Source organism: Xenopus laevis, chromosome 6L, assembly GCF_017654675.1.
Source record: "Xenopus laevis strain J_2021 chromosome 6L, Xenopus_laevis_v10.1, whole genome shotgun sequence".
In the NCBI taxonomy this organism is placed as follows: Eukaryota; Metazoa; Chordata; class Amphibia; order Anura; family Pipidae; genus Xenopus; species Xenopus laevis.
This window is the reverse complement of record NC_054381.1, coordinates 127,600,306-127,621,910: the sequence shown is the minus strand read 5'-3', so window position 1 is coordinate 127,621,910 and position 21,605 is coordinate 127,600,306. Positions and strand designations below refer to the sequence as shown.

General features: G+C 38.5%; 1 protein-coding gene and 1 long non-coding RNA gene across 2 annotated transcripts in view; one reads left to right on the top strand and one right to left on the bottom strand.

The window, feature by feature from the left end:
* The window catches only part of LOC121394738, a 124,938-nt gene extending 104,780 nt beyond the window's left edge, over positions 1-20,158 (bottom strand). The window contains exon 1 of the long non-coding RNA XR_005961984.1: positions 20,062-20,158. This is a non-coding gene — a long non-coding RNA (uncharacterized LOC121394738). The remainder of the gene's footprint in view (positions 1-20,061) is intronic.
* The window catches only part of cpa6.L (carboxypeptidase A6 L homeolog), a 65,985-nt gene that overhangs the window by 11,410 nt on the left and 32,970 nt on the right, over positions 1-21,605 (top strand). The window contains exon 2 of the mRNA NM_001086742.1: positions 19,914-19,989. Coding sequence (NP_001080211.1) covers positions 19,914-19,989 — 76 coding nt within the window. The remainder of the gene's footprint in view (positions 1-19,913; positions 19,990-21,605) is intronic.

Below are 21,605 nucleotides of genomic sequence, written 5' to 3'. Positions count from 1 at the left end.
GAAAGATTAACAGTGACTGCAATATCACACAGCGCCCTCTGTTGGTTATATTAAAGAATAACAGTGACTGCAATATCACACAGCACCCTCTGTTGGTTATATGAAAGAATAACAGTGACTGCAATATCACACAGTGCCCTCTATTGGTTATATGAAAGATTAACAGTGACTGCAATATCACACAGCGCCCTCTGTTGGTTATATGAAAGAATAACAGTGACTGCAATATCACACAGCGCCCTCTGTTGGTTATACGAAAGATTAACAGTGATGGCAATATCAAACAGCACCCTCTGCACATGGTAGTGGGACAGTGGGACAATGCACACAGTAATCCGTTTGGCAATCCTCTGTCACCATCAACTTTGCAAAGAAGTCCGGTTGATCGCTGGGGGGGTCGCTTTGGCAGAATGTGCGCTGCTGGGAGACAGGGCTGTAGTTGTGTCTAGGCTTATACTAGAGTCAATAAGTTTTCCCAGTTTTCATAGGTAAAATTAGGTACCTCGGCTTATACTCGGGTCGGCTTATACTCGAGTATATACGGTAACCTCTTCGCAATTCAGAGTTTTCTGAATAACAGGTTTCCAGCTCCCATACCTGTAATTGAAACCAAAATCTGCAGTTTGATTGGCTTTGAGACTGGTGGGCAGGCAGGCAGGCACTGATTTGTGGCGAGGTCACAAAGGCCCGGGCCTAGGGTGGCAAAATTTTAGGGGCGGAATGCTGCCCAGTCACATCCTAAGGAGCACTGGGGACTCAAAGCTCCCCAGTGCTCCGCTGCTTAGGGCTGCCACCTTTTCTTGAAAAAATACCGGCCTTCCTATATCTTTATTCATTTCCCCTATTAATAACATTGGGATCAAGCTTAATTTTTACCGGTCAGGCCGGTAAAAAACCAGGCAGGTGGTAACCCTACAGCTGCTCGAAAGCAGGGGTGTAATGCATGAAATCTGTTGGGCTTATTTCATAAGGATCATATTTATTCAGGTATCCTATTAGTACATTTTATATCACATATCCTATTAAAACAGGTTAATTAGAGTGCAAGAGTATTGCAAAATGCCTCCAGTAAGAAAGAATAAAAAATCTTCCTCTGCTAAAACATAGGTTATGTTACACCTTAATAAGTATCTGCCATTTTGTTTGAATGCATTGCTCATCTTAAAAATACAGGCATAGGCCCTGTTAACCAGAATGCTCAGGACCTGGGGTTTTCTTTATAACGAATGTAATTTGGATCTTAATGCCTTAAAGAGGAACCATCACCCAAAAAAATTATTCAAAATCCTATTTTATCACGTTAGTCAAGCAAAATAAACTTTAATTTCACTATATAAATTATTTGAATCTTGTTTCCTTCAGTATGGGAATTCATAATTTTAGCAAGCAGGCAGGAGCCATTTTGTGGACATTGTTATTAAGGCAAATCTTGCATCATCTCAGAATCTTGTTTGTGCACCAGAGAGCAGTGACATCTAGGAAGTGCTGAATGGAAGTAAAAGTAATTGTCTGCCAGGTCTCTATGCCTAAGGCATAAAGGAGGGGCAGACAATAATTGATTGACAACTGAGATTTTTAAATGCGCTTACAACAGCTATGAATGCTTTAATAAAAAATAGAAATTGGATTTCATGTTTAATTTGGAAATTACTTTTATTAAACAACTTTGTGTCTGAATGACAGGTCCAGTTTAAGTCTACTAAAAAATTGTTTAAACATTAAATAAACCCAATAGGTTCAGCATCAGTAACAGCAGTATTCTTGTATCTCCCTCTGAATCCAATCTATGTAGCCCAACAGTTTTTATAGATGAAGTTGCAGCTTTGTGAAAAAGCCCTGTGAGACAGTTGCAGCATCAGTGTTAAACTGAACAGATTGTATCAAGAAGGTGCTATATAGCCACTCTCATTCCAAAAGAAAATTCTCTTTTTGTGATGAAAAATGCTTTTAATTTCTTAAAGGGGAGCTTTTATCGTGAAAATTAGCTTCAGCATTTTTTCCAGCAATATTAGCTTCAGCATAAAGAAATAAGAAGTTTTCTAAATGTAATCAATTAAAAATTCTGTACCATTTCTGAAATAATCAAGTTTATCTTCAATATCCCTCTCTTAGCATCTGTTTCTCTTCATTCTGTCTTCATGCAGGAGTTGGGTGTCAGATAATCATTCACAGTTAGATCCAATATATCTTATAGGGGCGCTCCTTTTGCCTATAAGATGTATTAGAGCTCACTCTATTAACATCACCAGAAATCCTGTCTCTCTACATGCAGGATTTGTGCAAAAGCCAGTGATTTTGTTTGTACTGGAATCAGTTATTTGAGTGAGCTCTAATTCATCTGCTAGGAAAGGAAGCCCCCCCCATAAGACTGTCTAAGAATATCTGACTCCCAACTCCTGCATGAAGATAGAAAGAGAAACAGATGCAGAGAGAAGGACAGTGAAGATAAACTTGATTATTTCAGAAATGATGCAGAAATTTTATTTTGATTGTATTTAGAAAGTTCCTTTTTTTAGTGTGCTGAAGCTCATAAAAAATACATTTTCACAATAGTTCCCCTTTAATATCTTATGTTAAATCATTCCAGCTATGAATGCTTACAATTCATTACAGAAAGTTTCGAAATCACCATGCTTAGAAAAATTACAAGATATGACAAGCTACAAAAAGGCCAGTAAAGGAGAATGAATGTTATCACAATAAGATCTTAGGAGCAGAAGCTGAAGAGTGTCTGCCAGTACTTATTCCACCATGAAGTGAGGTCTGGCAGGTTTTGGAGTTCACAGGTATTGCCAGATAGGGAATGATTAAACTTTAATGTCTTTAACGTTAACCTTTAGAATAAAAACACAATTTGATCAACCAGTAAAGCTCCTCAGCACCAACTGGTGAGGATCATTAACAGGAGCAAGATGGCTTGAGACAGTCAGCATATGGACCAAGGGAAGAGTCTCATGGCAGTTGGTGGTTATCTATATGTTATCTATTGGCACAGAACAGCTGTAACTGCAGGAAGTCATAAGGGGTCATTTACAGATCCCCAGGGCTTAAATGCTGGAGCACTAAGGGGGTACAAAAGCATGCCTCTTCCCCTCCCCCTGCAGCTCCATGCACCTGCTGATATAGTACACTGACAGATGAAATGTTTAAAGGAAAACTATATCCCTGAACAATGTAGGTCTCTATAAAAATACAATACAGGTTTGGGACCTATTATACAGAATGCTTGGGACCTGGGGCTTTCCAGATAACGGATATTTTTGTAATTTGGATCTTCATACCTTAAGACCACTAGAAAATCATGTAAACATTAAATAAACCCAATAGGCTGCTTTTACTTCAAATAAGGATCATTTATATCTTAGTTGGGATCAAGTACAAGCTACTGTTTTATAAATACAGAGAAAAAGGAAATCGTTTTTAAAAACGATTTTTTCCATCTTTGTGCAAAAAGATGGAAAGGTGGCACTCCGGTAGAAAGAAGAAGGTGGTTTATTGAAACAGGTCACAAACCAACATCACCTGACGCGTTTCAGGAGCAACTCCCTTAATCTTAAAGCTTTTAGCTCTAGAGGGACCAGTACCTATATTGAGTCAGGGAGCAGGGACCCTGTGGACGAGGCCAGCTAGAGACAGGATAATCTTTGTTATAGACTCTCTAGAAGAGTAAGATAGAGCGTACAGATAGCAAGAGCAGCTTTGTGCTCCATCAAGGATCTGTAGCAGGGAGTAGCTTCCCAAGGCACCTAGATTGCCTTCAGTGAAGGGACCACATTGGATAGGGAGTCAGGCTTAGATTCTTCTCCCTGACTACTCTGCTGGGTGGGATCCGGACCACTTCAAGGTACATCTGCCTGGAGGTCTGCTTACAACTTGACTACAATCCTCAGGGGAGGCACATTCCTCAGCTGTTTCATCCACCTGTCCTAGTCTGCTGGTTATATTTTGCCTGTGCCTCATATTATTGTAAACAACCCTGGGCTCATTTGTCTTGAACAAATAAACTGTTTCACCTGTTTTCACTGCAAGAACATCCTGGCATCCATTCTTTCTATTTGTATTGCACAATAGCCTGTGGGAGTTGTAGTTACACTACACCACACCTTTGAATCTTCCACTTAGCGAAGGCCCTTCCTTAAGTGTTAGAGTCACATGTAACCCATGCTCTAAGCACTAGCTGGACATTAACCCAGTTTGGCCTGTATAGCCCAAGTTAGCGTTACACTAATTTGAATTAAAAAAAAAGACAAGATTAAAACACAGAGATGACTGCTTTAAGTCAAGTCTGGAGTTCGCAGTAATACAGTTTTCTAATTAATTATTTTAGCAGTGCTTTTCTGTGCTGAGAAAAAAAACAACAGATATTGCTTTAAGTTGATATTCAGTCCCAGTCTCAGTTTTAAGGGGAGCCCAGATTTCATTGCACAAAAATATGTTCTTCGGGAAGAACTTAAAACATTTTAAAAATGAAATAGCATTGGATTTGGGTTCCTGTCAACTTCAAGGAAAATTTTCTGCATATTTGAACGTGTTTGTAAGAACTTTGGCCAGAGTGCAGGGAGCAACTGCTTTCCAAGAATTCGCACAATTGCTGTCGGTGAAGACAATCGATAACAGATTTTGAAGTTAGGAATTGTTTAAGGGAAATTATAGCTAAAAATCTCTGGTAACAACAGCACACACACATATATGGGGATAAACAAAATAAATTCTGCTCTCCTGCATAAGACCAAACAGTCTGCATCTCCCCTAACTTAAAGAGGTAGTTGGCCTTCAGGTTAACTATAATCGGTTATAGAATTTCTAATTCTAAGCCTCTTTTCAATTGGCCTTCATGTTTTCTTTTTTATAGTGTTTGAATTATTTGCCCTTTTCTTCTGACACTTTCCAGCTTTCAAATGGGGGGGGGTCACTGATCCCACCTAAAAAACAAATGCTCTGTAAGGCCAAAAAGGCATTTACTGCAAATGTTGCATTGTGGGACATTCACTTTGCATTACCCACACCCCCCACAAATATCAGTGTCGCCCCTAATCACACAGTTGGCAAATCAGGCTCACTCATTAAATAAAGCAAAAATGCCACATGCCAAAAGTAGAAGGGTCGGACTAAACGGACGTTTTCGGCGCGATCTGACGTGCTGCGACAAAAATAAGGTAAAAGATAGAAATGTCGGATGAAGTCGCAGCGTTGATCCGACGTGACACGACTGTCGGATGCAGATGCTGCACACTGCGTCTGCATCCGACAGTTACAGCGTTGATCCGATGCGGCATGACTGTTGGATGCAGATGCTGCGTCTGCATCCGACAGTCGTGTCGCGTCGGATCAATGCTGCGACTTCATTCGACATTTCTATCTTTTACCTTATTTTCGTTGCATGCATTTTGTCACAGCACAACGGATCGTGCCGAAAACGCCTGTGTCGTCCTACCCTTAAACAGAGGTAATATGCCTTTATGTATGTATCATTCATTCATGAAAATGATATGGACAAAATGATGATATCATGATGAATGTTGTCTGTAGCACAGTGTGGGTTATTGGCAGTTGATTTTTTTCTCCCTATTTGTTTGCTCTATATTCAGCCATCTTTATCTATTTATTGCCTCCCCCTTTTTATGAAAGTCTTTTGTCAAGTCTGGGGCAAGATGAAAGAGCAGGTGCAAACATGTAGCACCCTAAAATGTAGTTGCCCCTCCTTAGAAGTGGAGTGTTGCATGCATCCCCTAAATAAAAGGTTTTTTTAAGAAAAGATACCCCTTAATAATCAATTTCTCCAATGTGTGAGCTGGACTGAATAATTATGTTCCAATGAATAAATAATTAATATTTTTCCACCAGTGATGGTGATATGAATTAAATACAGAATTAATAATTCCTTAAAAAAGTTTAATAAATTACCAATTCTAAACCATAAATAAATGAATCCATATAATTGCTTCAAATCGATTAAAGTGCGGATTGAAAATGACTCCACTAATTTCATTGGATTGAAGTTCCAATGACTAAAGTGACTTGATGATTTCTAGTAAAATGTGTTAATTATTACTGATTATTCACAACTGATTGCTATAGCTGTAAATAAAGTGCTTATCAGATTAAGTAAAAATCAATGCACAATAATAAAGTGACTAAGTGCAATGAATAAATGAGTATCAATTCATCCATATTGGTTAATGCTTGAGCTCAGGTTCCGTATGTAAAGGTAATAAATGGAAATAAGAGAGGGTGGAGAAGTTCCGTAGAAACTATCTTATCTTTGGCTACCTTCAGGACCCCACAAAGGTGGAGAAGTCAGAGCATCTGGGACTGTGGTCTCGGTATTTACCTTCCCTGACTAATGAGAGGAGCTATCTTCCCACAAATCCCAGAGCAAAAATATGAAAAGAAGCAAGATAGAGAACTGGAGTTTCTGAGCGTATTAGAAAATCACCACTTAGCATTAAATCCCTTCAGTACCACAGTTAAAAAGATTCTAGATAAAAAGTGGTATAAACCATTAGCTTTAAAGTAAAGTACCATGTTAATTTTACAAAACCTTGCAGGTTATGGAAAGTTTGAACACATTTCTGTGTTTTTTAGGTACATGTTTTATATGCTATAACAGTTTTGATACTGCCCAAGTCACCGTTCTCCCAAGAGACCTGCTTATATTAATTAGTTACTATGGTATCTAAGTGCAGGCGATAGGTATTCTGGGCTCTCTGGGCCAAAAGCTTCTTATTTAATTATGTTTTACAAATATTTTTTCTGGCGTCAGTGCAGGGGCTCCAATACAAACTTGGGACATTTCAGTGAGAAACAGGGACTGCGGGCTGAGCTGTCAAAATCAGGACTTTCCCACTAAAAATGGGACAGTTAGGAGGTATGCAAATGGTTGGCAGTTAGGCTTCCCTTAGCTTGCTCCTCAGTTATATGTACCTGCTAGGGAGTGCAGGGGACACATGCCACTGAGGAAATCTTGGACTCACCACCTGCCTACGAGATCCAGTAGAGGGATCCCTAATGACCCGTAGCAATGCTTTTGATATTTTTTTCACCCCTTTACACCAAAGGACTTAGCTTGCAGTGCTGGGGTCCAAGATTCGATTCCAACCAGTGACTTTGTTCTATTGATTCTTGTGTAGGCTCTCTCCCATACATCAAAATATACAGACAGGGTAACTGGCTCCTTATGAAATTGACCATAATGTATGTGAATACAGTAGGAACCACCAGGAGAGGAATGGTATATCATTCCTGTATTTACATCTAAATTGGTCAAAAATCACTGTTGTAATATATTCTACCACCAGATGGCATTTTTGTTCTGACAATTTTGCTTTGAAAACTGCAGTTTCTATAGCTGTTGCTGTGCAAGTGTGTTAGTATTCAGTGTATAGCACGAGGAATCTATGCTTGGTCCCTGATTCATAGATACATGACACATACATTCATGATCTGGGACTTGCACATTTATTTCTGGGGGTTAATAGTCCCCAGAAAGAAAGGGTGAAATAAGGATAGAGGCAGCAATTCATTTAGGGCTGTGAGATCCAGCAGCAGCAGCAGCAGGGGAGACTATGCACCAGGTACACTCTATTCCTTTCTGTATCTAACAGCTGCCTCAGTGCTGAATCCAAACCTCAGCAGCAAACTGGATGAATGCAGTGTAAATCCAATAAAGGAAAAACAAATCTCAGTATACTGTGTGCTTACTGTTACTGGCACAAAAACCTGCTGATCGTCAGCATTGGCACCGCATCTGGGACGCCCAGCTCATTACTCTGCATTTATTCTTATGCCAAGTAACGGCCGGAGCAACAGTTGTACAGATTATTCTATTGATCAACTGGAAAGAATCTGAGGCCCTTATGTATTAGCAACAGAATCTATGCGTAACTAAAAATAATTGTAATAAAATTCTAAAATGGTTTTTTTGAACAAAATATTTTTCGTGGAATTATTTTACTGCTAGAGGTCCAAGGTGCTACCTCTGGATAGAATATGCAATACTTGGGCTAATACTGGCACATTACTTACTACATTGCATTGTTACTGACATTGGAGTGAAGGTGTTTTATTATTGGAGTGTTGTCTGGTCACATGTCAACTGGGCATATAGTACCATACCAATCATACATAGTGGGAAAAATGGGTTTTATTGTTACAGTACATGCATGGGACCCCTTATCCAGAAACCCATTATCCAGGAAGCTTGAAAGGCCCTTTCCCAGACTCAATTTTATCCAGATAATCAAATTTCCTTTTTCTCTGTAATAATTAAACAGTAGCTTGTACTTGATTCCAACTAAGATATAATTAATCTTTATTGGAAGCAAAATCATCAGCCCATTGGGTTTATTTTAGGGATGCACGGAATCCTGGATTCGGTTCGGGATTTGGCCAGGATTCAGCCTTTTTCAGCAGGATTCGGATTCGGCCGAATCCTTCTGCCCGGCCGAACCAAATCCAAATCCTAATATGCATATATAAATTAGAGGCAGGGAGGAAAATCATGTGACTATTTGTCTCAAAACAAGGAAGTAAAAAATGTTTTCCCCTTCCCACCCCTAATTTGCATATGCAAATTAGGGTTCGGATTCTGTTCGGTATTTGGCCGAATCTCTCTCAAAGGATTCGGGGGTTTGGCCGAATCCAAAATAGTGGATTCGGTGCATCCCTAGTTTATTTAATGTTTACATGATTTTCTAGTAGACTTAAGGTATGAAGAACCAAATAACGGAAATATCCGTCATCTGGAAAACCCCGGGACCCGAGCATTCTGGATAACAGGTCCCATATCTGTATTAGAATATCTTAAGCATACCTTTCATTGGCTTACATCCTGAGAGCAGACTCAGGAGATACGTTTAGAGTTATTATAACACAAAAATAGAGGTATGGGATCCATTACCTGGAAACCCGTAATCCAGAAAGCTCTGAAATACAGAAAGGCCATCTTGCATAGACTCCATTTTAATACCAATACCTTGTACTTTATCCAAACTAAGATATAGTTACTCCTTATTGGAAGCAAAACCAGTCTATTGGGTTAAATTCATGTTTAAAAGTTATTTTAATAGACCTTAAATATGGATATCCAAATTATGGAAGATCTCTTATCCGGAAAACGCTTATCCTGAGCATTCTTGATAACAGATCCCATACCTATACTACAGTATGTGCTATTGGATCAAACAGGGATTTTGCCACTGACTGATATTGTTCCTGGAACCAAGGCTGATGGAATTTGAGTAGTCAAGAGGAACTCAGAGGGACAAATGGGGTTAATGTAATGCAGGATTCTGTTTCTTAGCAACACAGAATCCTTTATAAAGGAATGATTGTATTCATAACACTCTAATTGTTATACTAGATGATAACTGGAAAGTGCCTTATATTTTACTATTATTCTGGCAGCATGTCAGAGTGTGTATTACTTAAAGGTGAAATACAATTTTGCCTAATGTTGCAAAAAATAATTCATTTTAAACAATCCAACAATCTATATTAAAGGGGTTTTGCACCTTTGAGCTAACTTTTAGCATGATGTAGAGTGATATTCTGGGACAATTTGCAATAGGTTTTCATTTTTTATTATTTGTGTTTTTTGATTTAACTTTTTATTCAGCAGCTCTTCAGGTTGCAATTTCAGCAAATCTGATTGCTAGGGTCCAAATTACCTTAGCAACCATGCATTGAATGGAATAATATAAATAGGAGAGGCCTGAATAGAAAGAGGAGTAATAAAAATTAGCAATAACAATACATTTGTAGGTTTACAGAGCATTTTAGATGGGGTCAGCGACCACCATTTGAAAGCTGGAAAGAGTCAGAAGAAGAAGGCAAATAAAAAAAAAACTATATGAAAACGAGTTGAAAAGTTGCTTAGAATTGACCATTCTAGAACATACTAAAGCTGGCCACAGACGCAATAATCCGATTGTATGAATCGAGGATTCGTATGATATTCGGACCGTGTGTGGAGAGTCCCGATATTTTTCGTCCGGCGGAGATCAGTCGGTTGGTCGATCGGACAAGTTAGAAAATTTCTGTCTGCTGCGGCTAATATCTCTGCGTGTATTGCCGATCGTACAATATTCAGCGGGAGACTGTCACTAGCTTTGTCAGACATAACTATCGTACGATTGCTGTCAGGGGCAGAACATTGGCTGATCTGTTCTTGCTACTTCTGAATGGTAAGACTTTGATCTTTAAGGTTAGTGTCGGGAGATGGGAAAGTCCGATCGTACGTTGATTTGTACGATTGGATCTTTGCGTCTGTGGCCATCTTAAGGGCAGAGACACACACTCAGATTCGGGGAGATTAGTCGCCCGGCCACAAATCCCCTCTTCTTCTGGGCGACCATTCTCCCCGAACTGTGTTCCCCTGCCTTCCTGCCGGCTAGAATGTAAATTGCTGGTGGGATGGCACTTGGAGTGCTTCGAAGTCGCCCGAAGTGACGGGCGGGAAGGCAGTTCAGGAAGATTTGTAGCCCCGATAAAGAGATTTGTCACCTGGCGACTAATTGCCTCTTCTGCGTAGCGACAATCTGCCCGAACTGCCTTCCATCTGCTTGAATGAAGAATCGCCCGGGGCTGCACTAATGCGCTCGCTTCAATTTCCGAAGTCGCCCGAAGTTGCCTCACGATGAAGGCAGTTCGGGGAGATTGTCACCATGCAGAAGAGTCGATTAGTCGCCAGGCGACTAAATCTCCCCGAAGTCTGCCCCAACCCTTAAAGTTAACGTAAAGGTGAACTATCCTTTTAATACTGAATTTTCAGTGTTTACATTTGTAATTGCAACTAAAGGCTGCATTTTTGTGTGCCTCTCTGTGCTGCCAGTTCTGACAATTAAAACAACAAAACAGGTGTCAGCTCTTCTCTAGCCAAGACTCCATTTCCCACAGTGCTTTGCGTGCATCTTCATAGATCTGTTAGTCGGCGGCTTCTGCAACATTGCTTCAAGAAGCAGTGTAGCACAAACAGATTCTGCTTTTAGTAGCAATTGTATTGTTAATTCATTTACACCCATTGAACATATGTTTGAATTTATAATGGCATATTTTGCAGAATTCTATTTTCTTTAATTAGGCAAAAGTTTATTTTGGAGTTTATAGCCCTTTACATTTCACTTTTACTTTCCACACTAAGTCCCAATGTGGACACACTATAAGGAGAGGAAAAAAATGAAACATGCAAATGGGAGGTTCACTTGCAACTTTGATGAAGTCAGCATTGCTTATGCATGTGTGAGGAGTTAGAGACATTTTGTATATTGGATTATACTTCGGGCAGTGGAGTCACAGTTTAAAAGGCTATTTGTCCTGCGTGAGTGCTTTAATGAAATGTTAGATATTAGGCTACGAACCTTAAAGTAGATGAAGTAAGTGGCAAAGCCATTAAGCTAGCAGTACACATTTGTCTTGCCCATAACACTGCAGATAACTACACTATGCCTTTCCAACTCATATAGTAATGGCCAAATAACTACATAGAGCTTAGCACAGGAAAATAATTCTTAACAGTAACACCAAATATTAATGAAAATATCAGGTATTGTTAATTTTGTTTTGCTAAAGTAACAAATAGGGGCATGTGAGATCATTATTATTGTTATTATTTTTTAATACAATTGTGTCACAGATGGGAGGGGCCCATCCTTTTAAAGGAGTCAGGGTTTTTAAAGTGGTGGTTTACCTTTAAGGTAACTTTATTATGTTATAGAACGGCCAATTCTAAACAACTTTTCAATTGGTTTTCATTATTTATTTTTTTATAGTTTTATAGTTATTTGGCTTTTTTAGTCTGACTCAGCTTGCAGCTTTCAAACGGGCATCGCTAAAAAAAACAAATGCTCTGTAAGGCTACAAATATATTGTTATTGTTACTTTTTATTACTGATCCTTCTATTCAGGCCTCTCCTATTCATGTTCCAGTCTCTTATTCAAATCAATGCATGGTTGCTAGGGTAATTTGGACTATAGTTACCAGATTGGTTAAGATGCAAATTGAAGAGCTGCTGAATAAAAAGATAAATAACTCAAAAACTTTCAAATTGCAAATTGTCTCAGAATATTACTCTCTACATCATACTAAAAGTTATCTCAAAGGTGAACAACCCCTTTAATGTGTTTTAATTGCATTTGTTGTCATGGTTGATCAATAAATATTGCTATTTAACAATATTCATTATCGATTAAGTACAGTATGATATGGCTTTTTGGGGATTAAGTCCTATTGAGTTTTTTAGGTTTACGTTACGTTAATTTTTTGATGTTACTGTTCCTTTAAGCTGGTTTAATGTCACCCTTTGGTGACCTAATCTCGATACCTAACTAGTAGACCAAGTCAGCCCTTGAACCAATAATGGATAATATGATAGGAGGGGGTCAGCAGAATGTCACTTATAGCTGGCCATACATGTCTCTAGACAAATACAAGACCTCTGCACCCATTATCAATATATATAGGACATTAACGGGGTAATGTAATTAAAGGCACTAAGTTTGCCCAGGAGCAGTAACCCTTAGCAACCAATCAGCAAGTAGGATTTCCTGGTCACCTGTTTAAAAGCAAACTTTGTATTGGTTGCTATGGGTTACTGCTCCTAGGCAAACTTAGTGCCTTTTATGACATATGGGGGCTTGAGTATTAAGGTACTAAAAAAATCCAGCATTTTTAAACAAACAGGGATTGTTTGTCCATATATTGCAATATATTTAAGATGGCCAACTACATCAAAATCATCACCAGATGGCCAGTCTTACACTCAACTTTCATCTGATTTATTAAGAATTCTATTGATTCATTATACATTTTACACAGGGACTACGTTTTACCTTAAACTTACTTGCTGCTTTCAAGGTTAAAAAACCCAAACATGGTTGCCCTTTTATTGGCCACCACTAGGATCACTTGACTATAGCTGGAAAGGGTGGGAGCTACAACATGGAAGTGGCCACCACTCCTGTATAAACTATAATAAACAAGGGAACATTGTTCTCACCAGTGTCGGACTGGCCCACCGGGATACCAGGAAAACTCCCGGTGGGCCCAGGTGTCAGTGGGCCCTCATGCTGCTAAACTTTTGGCCTATTTCATGGCCATTCCCTATTTCTATGAGAACAAAGAGGCTAAATAGATGGAATAATTGATTATAGTATAAAGAGAGCAGACTAGGAGAATAGAGGTTGATTGAGGAGATTAAAAATATTAGTACTGAGAGTGGGCTCCTTTTCTAAGGTTTTATGGTGGGCCCCTGGTCTAAGGTTTTTGGGTGGGCCCCTGGAGTCCCAGTCCGACATTGGTTCTCACTTCTAAATTGACCACACAATTCATACATACAAATGCAATCTATTATCAATATTTTTAGAACATTAAAACATTTTGTGCTACTAAAAATGCCCACCCCTTTAATAAGGATATATATATATGTCTAGATCAGGGGTAGGCAACCCGCGGCTCCGGAGCCTCATGCGGCTCTTCATCCTGCTTGCTGTGGCTCGGTTTTACGGCTTTGCCTGTCCTGTCGTCTATACAGCGATTGCACACTCAGGAAGCCGCCAGCAGTTGTGAGGGCTGTATAGATGTCTCAGGAGTGACAGGCAAGACCAAGCAGCAGCAAGATGATTCATCATGGTCCTTATTGTGGTCACACACTCAAGACAAGAGAAGGAAGATCAGCATGGAGCTTCAGAAACACTAGCATTTAATAGGACTATTCAGTGTTTAATTTATTTCAAAGTAGGCCTACACACACACACACACACTGCACTTCTGTTTGTTGTATTCTGTTGTTGTAACAGTTAAAATTAAAAAAAGGTTAAAACTTTTAAAAGTTTACAAGCTGGGTTATGGTTTGCGGCTCCAAACTAATTTTCTTTAGTGGAAGATGGGGCAAAATGTCTCTTTTGATTGTAAAGGTTGCTGACCCCTGGTCTAGATCCATGCATTTGACTACCAAATTAGTTGGCCAGACTGGGCTTATACAAGCCCTTGAGCCAACAAATGGATCATGTGGGGGGCCTATACAACAAATGAACTAAAGAGGTACCACTTATCACGCAGCCTTAAAGAGGTGGTTCCTTCCCCTATAAGTAACCTTTTATTATGTTATATAATGGTCTATTTCTTGCAACTTTTACATTGGTCTTCATTTTTTATTCTTTTATAGTTTTTTTCATTATTATTAATCTAATTCCTGTTCTCCATTTTACCAGCTTTCAAAAAGGGGGCCCTAACACCTATTGCTCTGTGAGGCTACAAATATATTGTTATTGTTACTTTTTATTACTTACAACAATAAAAAAAATGAAGACCAATTGTCTCAAAATATAGCTGTTTGCATCATACTAAAAGGTAATTTAAAATTGATCTATCCCTTTAAATAACTATGTGCCGTTAAAGGGGAAGGAAACCTAGTTGGCGCAAAAACCCTCCCCCCCTCCCGTGTGTTGCCCACCCTCCCTCCTCCCCCCTGGCCTACCCGTCCCGCTGGGTAAATGCCCCTAACTTGTTACTTACCCTTCTGCGCAGGTCCAGTCCAGGGAGTTCACAGACGACATCTTCTTCCACACGATCTTCTTCCTGCTTTGACCGGCGCATGCGCAGTAGGAGCATTTCGCCAGTACGATCTACTGCGCATGCGCCAAAAGTACATTGTGACTTTTGTCGCATGCGCAGTAGATCCGTACCGGCGAAATGCTCCTACTGCGCATGCGCCAAAACGCCGTTCAAAGCAGGAAGAAGATCGCGTGGAAGAAGATGTCGTCTGTGAACTCCCTGGACTGGACCTGCGCAGAAGGGTAACAAGTTAGGGGCATTTGCCCAGCGGGACGGGTAGGCCAGAGGGGAGGAGGGAGGGTGGGCAACACACGGGAGGGGGGGAGGGTTTTCAATTCTGCATGTTTTGTCACTCAAATATTTGCTGTCTCGGAATGAGCAACCCTGATATTACACATCGTTTTTAGTTCATACACAACTTTGAATCCAGAGAAGCATGAGGGGTGGATGTGGCCTTTAATGCAAAGCTGCACTGCAGTATCTCTAACTCAGTAAAATATGCTTTTCATTTCCTTCAGTTAAATATTCTATTTTAATTGTCATCTCTTGCAGCATTCTTGTCATATTACTGCTTGCTTTGAGATAATTTATAACCTTCAGATTCCCTGGTATAGGTTTTTTCGGCTCTGGCTGGTACAGATAATGTAAGTTTTCTTTCTAAATCGCCTGACCTTACTCAGGGTCACTGATTAGGGAGGCAGTACACAGGCTTTAAAGAAGTGGGACAAGTTTTCACTTCTCATATTGAAGATGGCAGCAACGTCAACGCTCGGGCAGAGATAATATGTAGGGAGAGAGAATTCATTTAGAGTCTCTGATAAAAAAAATCACGTTAGATAATCCATTCCTCACTCCTGACACGCTCTTTGTTTGAATACTTAAACATATTCTGACTTGCCAACTTGCACTCAATGTGATATTATTATACAGTACTGGACCATTTACAAAATTACATTGACATATTAAACAATTTTATTGTAGCTTCTTATTAAATTACAGGTATAGGATGCGTAATACGGAATCCCGTCATCCAGAAAGCTCCAAATTTACAGAAAAGCTGTCTCCCATAGATATTTTATCGAAATAATCCAAATTTTTAAAAAATATTTCCTTCTTCTCTGTAATATAATATAAATATAATAAAACAGCACCTTTGTACTTGATCCCAACTAAGATATAATTAATCCTTATTGGAAGCAAAACCAGGTTAATGGGTTTATTTAATGTTTAAATTATTTTCTAGTAGAATTTTCATATCAAGTTACGGATCTGTTATCCAGAAAACCCTAGGACCCAAGCATTCTGGATAACAGGTCCAATACTTGTACTACCAATCCAGACTGAAGTATGTACAGTAACCTGTACTGGAATATACTGATTCAATTAAGCACTAGAGGAATGAGACCTGTTATCCAGAATGCTAAGGGCCAGGCGGTTTACAGATAAGAAAATAATTTGTATCTCCATATTTGTCTACTAAAAAATCATGTAAATATTAAATAAACCCAATAGGCTGGTTTTGCCTTCAATAAGGATCAAGATATATCTTAGCTGGAATGAAGAACAAGGTACTGTTTTATTATTACAGGGAAAAAGTAAAACATTTTTCAAAATTATTCAGCCTCTAGTATTCCCCAGTAAGAAAAATATCAACAAACTTACATAAAGTTGGGTCGACAATAGCTTATTTGCAATAATGCAATACAGGTATGGGGCCTGTTATCCAGAATGCTCGGAACCTGGGTTTTTCTGGATAATGGATCTTTCCGAAATTTGGCTCTTCATACCTTAAGTCTACTAGAAAATTATGTAAATATTAAATAAACCCAATAGGCTTGTTTTGTCTTCAATAAGGATCAGTTATATCTTAGCTGGAATAAAGAACAAGGTACTGTTTCATAGTTACAGGTGGAAACAGTTTTCAAAGTTGGAATTATTTGATTGAAATGAAGTCTATGGGATACGCATTCCAGAGATTTGGAGATTTCTGGATAACAGATCCCATACCTGTACAAGGTTGGCATCATTAGATATCGGCGAAGTAAAACATCCCACCACAGATAAATATTAACAAAATACACTATAATTCCTAATGGGCCGCAGAACTGTACTTTACATTTCTATATATATATATATATATATATATATATATATATATATATATATATATATATATATATATATATATATATATATATATATATATATATATATATATATAAGAATGCTGAGCTATTTTACAAGTTTTGTTACATTATTAAACAACTATATTAGATTATTTAAAAACCAAACTTGCAAAACCATTTTGAATACAAATTTATAGCAACTATAAATTGCACACAAATCAAAATCTGCCATTAATGAATATCTACACGTAATGTGCCCAACCTTTTCTTATATACTGGTATTGGCCTTAACTTTCCATGACTGCACAAACCCGTCTTAATTTTTATTAAAGCCATTTACAGGCTTCCAGCTAACTATATACAGAAATACTTTACTTAATTAATTGCTAATTAAGCTCTAATGAGCAGGACCTTCTTTGTCTCCTGTCTCTGTCAGAATTGGCATGCATTCTGTATACATGCATGCTCTATAAATATTACTCCTACTACTAATAATTGTAATAAAGAAGCAGCTGGCCAGCATTAAGAGATTAGTAGTTGCTACGTGCAGTTTACTAGAAATAGGTTTAGTGCTTTCTGTGAGTTAAGTAGAGTATTATGCTCCCCTAGGAAGCAACAATATGCAACATATTCTGGGACAGCTGCGAGGTGGCCATACACGTACCAATAAACGTATACAATATTTGATGGGCAATAGCTTATTTGCATTAATGTGCTTGACAAATCACACAAAGCAATGTCCATTGCTTCTCATTTTTAAACTTACCATCAAAAATTGATTTTAGTACTCTGTACCTATACAAAGGTTTGTGTGCCAGATGAGAGAATTCTTTAAGTTAACTTTTGGGGGCACATTTACTATTGGTCGAATATCGAGGGTTAATTAACCCTCGATATTCTACCCTAGAAGTAAAATCCTTTGACTTCGAAGTCGAAGGATTTACCGCAAATGCTTCGATCGAACGATTAAATTCTTCTGATCAAACGATTCGAAGGATTTTCCTTTGATCAAAAAAAACATAGAAAGCTTATGGGGACCTTCCCCATAGGCTAAAATTGGTGCTCGGTAGGTTTTAAGTGGCAAAGTAGGTAGTCAAAGTTTTTTTTAAAGAGACAGTACTTCGACTATCGAATGGTCGAATAGTCGAACGATTTTTAGTTCAAATCGTTCGTTTCGAAGTTGAAGTAGCCAATTCGATGATCGAAGTAGCCAAAAAAATACTTCGAAATTCAAAGTATTTTTTATTCTAATCATTCACTTGAGCTTAGTAAATGTGCCCCTTAGTATATTATAAAATGGCTAATTTTAAGCAACTTTTCAATTGGCCTTCTTTTATTCTAATAATTTAATTATTTGCCTTCTTCTTCTTCTTCTGACTCTTTCCAGCTTTCAAATGGGGGTCAGAGGAATTTCTCTGTAAGGCTACACATTTATTGTTATTTCTACATTTTATTACGTCTCTTTCTGTTTAGGGCCTCTGCTTCATATTCATGTGTTTTATTTAAATCGGTGCATGGTTGCTATGGTAATTTGGAACCTAGCAACCAGATTGCTGCAATTGTAATTTGCAAGCTGGAGAGCTGCTGCATAAAAAGCTAAATAACTCAAAAGCCACAAATAAAACAAAATGAAAACCAACGCGCTGCTCCGACGCACTGTTCCGATGGGCGTCTCCTCCTCCACACTCCCTCTCTAGACTGCGGCAGGAGGTGCTTTCTCTCCGCCTATTTATATATTTTTCTCTGGCCTCTTCCATTTCACTGGGTGGGGGAATTGCAAATTCAGATGGGGGAGGGAGCCAGCCCAGACACACCAGCAGCACAAGGTATATAAAAAAAAAAGGCAAATAAAAAATTGTAAAAAGAAAAATTGTAAAAAAAAAAAAAAAAAATTCTGCAGTATATATACTGCGAAATTGCCCCTGGAGTTCCTCCCTAAACCTTAGCTATGTAACACGCAAATCAATCTGCACCTATTTTGAGATGATCTGATCACAATCAATCATGTTTTTAGCTTCCTATCAACTAATATCATATTAGAATTTCAGTTCATCTGAAACAATTTGAGGCTAATTGTGGCAACACAATCATAAATTCAATCACTGATGTACGTCAGAATTTCTGATCTGTAAGCTGATTTCCCAAAACAAATTAATGTAGATAAAAATAAACTCTGGAAACCAATTATTTTTCCCAGTAAGAAAAACATCAAAAACTTACATAAAGTTGGGTCGACAATAGCTTATTTGCAATAATGCAATACAGTTATGGGACCTGTTATCCAGAATGCTTGGAAACCAGGGGTTTTCAGGATAATGGATCTTTCTGTAATTTGGCTCTTCATACCTTAAGTCTACTAGAAAATCATGTAAGTAAAAAAAAAAAACCAATAGGCTGGTTTTGCTTTCAATAAGGATGAATTATATCTTAGTTTGGATCAAGTACAAGCTACTGTTTTATTATCACAGAGAAAAAATAAAACATTTTTTTAAAAAATTGGATTATTTGGATAAAATGGAGTCTATGGGAGTAATTTGGAGTTTTCTGTATAATAGGTTTTCCAGGTAACGGATCCCTTACCTGCACCAGTGTTCTTTACAACCACACAAAGGCCATGTCTTATTTTTAAACTTACAGACAAGTAAAGAATAGATTTTAGTAACCAGTACAAAGGTTCTGTTTGCTGGTTGCTATTTTTTTATAGCTTTACTAAAAGCAGTTTCTTTAAAGGACCAGTAACATCACATTTTTTTTTAAAACAAAATTTGTTTGTATATAATGAAAAAAAACCAGACATTTTTAATTTTAAAATAGCTTTATTAATAAATAACTTACCGAAACTCCATTTGCACTCCTCTTAAGAAAAGGCCGCGATCCATCATGCGGTGCTCGATTAATTCTCCCTGGCTAACTCCAGTAGAAGGCAGGGAGGAGAAATCGAGCACCACACGATGGATCGTCGCCCTGTCTCCTTTCCTGAAGAGGAGCACAAGCGGAGTATCGGTAAGTTATTTCTTAATAAAGACTTTGCGGTTTTAAAGTTAAATATGTCTTGGTGTCTTTTTTTTCGTTATATACAAACAATTTTTTTTTTATGTTACTGGTCCTTTAATATATGGGGATATCTAATATGCACTGTTGAATGTATTGTCCTAATGTACAAGACTGAAAAAATGGGAAATGGATCTATTGATGGTTAATGAAGTTTATTATTGTGTCCCCAATCTTTTAAACAGGGATAAAGTAATACGAGTTTTTCCAAAGAATGAAAGAGAAGCTAACGAGTTAAAAGATATGTATCAGCAGCTACAGGTAAGATATAGCATACATTTTCATAATGCATCAAACCATGTAAAATAGAAGAAATAGTTTTTATATAAATACCTTTTGGGTCAAAAACATCAGAAACGCCCTCCTCCCCCTTTTCAACTTCCTGCTCAGCAGTCTCTCTCCAGTTTTAGACTCTTGAGTGTTTTATTCTTTTCTGGGGGCAATGAGTTTCAGGAGTTAGTGTAAATACCATAGTCATTTTCTACACAGTATTATGTTGTATGCAAAAAGCTATCAACATCTTTTGGGTTTTCCTTTGCAACTCCCTGCACCTGATCATAAATTGTTCCAGAACCGCTGTATTTATTCCCATGCAACTCCCTGCACCTAAACATAAATTCTCCCATAACAGCTGCATTTCTCCCTTGCAAAACTCCCTGCACCTGATCATAAATTGTTCCAGAACAGCTGCATGTATTCCCTTGCAACTCCCTGTGACTGACCATAAACTGTTCCACAACAACAGCTGAATTTATTCCCTTGCAACTTCCTGTACCTGATCATAAATGGTTTCAGAAGTGCTGCATTTATTCCATTGCAACTCCCTGCACCTGATCATATATCAATATTCAGGAAAACAAACCTGCTGTTCTGAAATATCATAACAGTAAATACTAATGTCCACTGTATAACTTTTATAATGTAATAGAGACAGAGAGTTGCACAGTGTATAACAATGCATTATGAACACAGACAAGGCTGGATTTGCGTCCCCGGCGCCCCGTGGTCCTAGCGCCCGCCATGCGATGACCTCTGGGTCCTAGCGCCACGGTCCGCACACACCCCCTCCCGCGAGCGCACATAAGTACATGCGCTATTGCGCTGGGGAGCGATGGGGAACGCTGTGTTCCCAATGAGGCTGGGCGGCCTGTCGCCCCTAAACTTTCTCCGCCCTAGGCCCGGGTAGGGTTGCCACCTGGCTGGTATTTTACCGGCCCGGTATGATCCCAATGTTATTAATAGGGAAAATAGATAAATATATAGGAAGGCCGGTATTTTTTTCCAGAAAAAGTGGCAACCCTAGGCCCGGGCCTATGTAGCCTCGCCACAAATCCGGGAATGAACACAGGAGCATACTGTTGTACTTTAAATAAAAGTAATAAATATTACTATTGCATTACTATTACAGTTTGTATTAAACTTCACATCTATTATGTTGAACATTTAAGGTATATTGTTATAAGTGAATGATCAAGCAGCAGCATAAGACAGTTAATGTGCAGGCTGTGAACACACACAAAGGGTGGGAGGGGTTTCCCTGCAGAGTTCAGCCTGTCAGTCAATGCTGTGACCACTTCCTGTGGGAGATTGAACAGACACTCCCACTTTTCAGCCTAGCTTCTGACCTCTCACAGCAGCTCTGAGAGGTAAAATGCTTTCAAAACGTTTTCCTTTCTGCATCATGTTTTGAGGAAGGAAGTTCAAAAATTGAAAGCTTCTGGTGGTATTTATTTCATCTGGGACTTGTATCTTACTGGGCTGAACACTAAGGGGGTTAAATACTCAAATTTATCACATCTTTTTATGAAACCAAGCTCAACCAAACTCCCATCCACAATTTTACCTTATTTATCAATAAAATAACTCGAAGAAGTTGG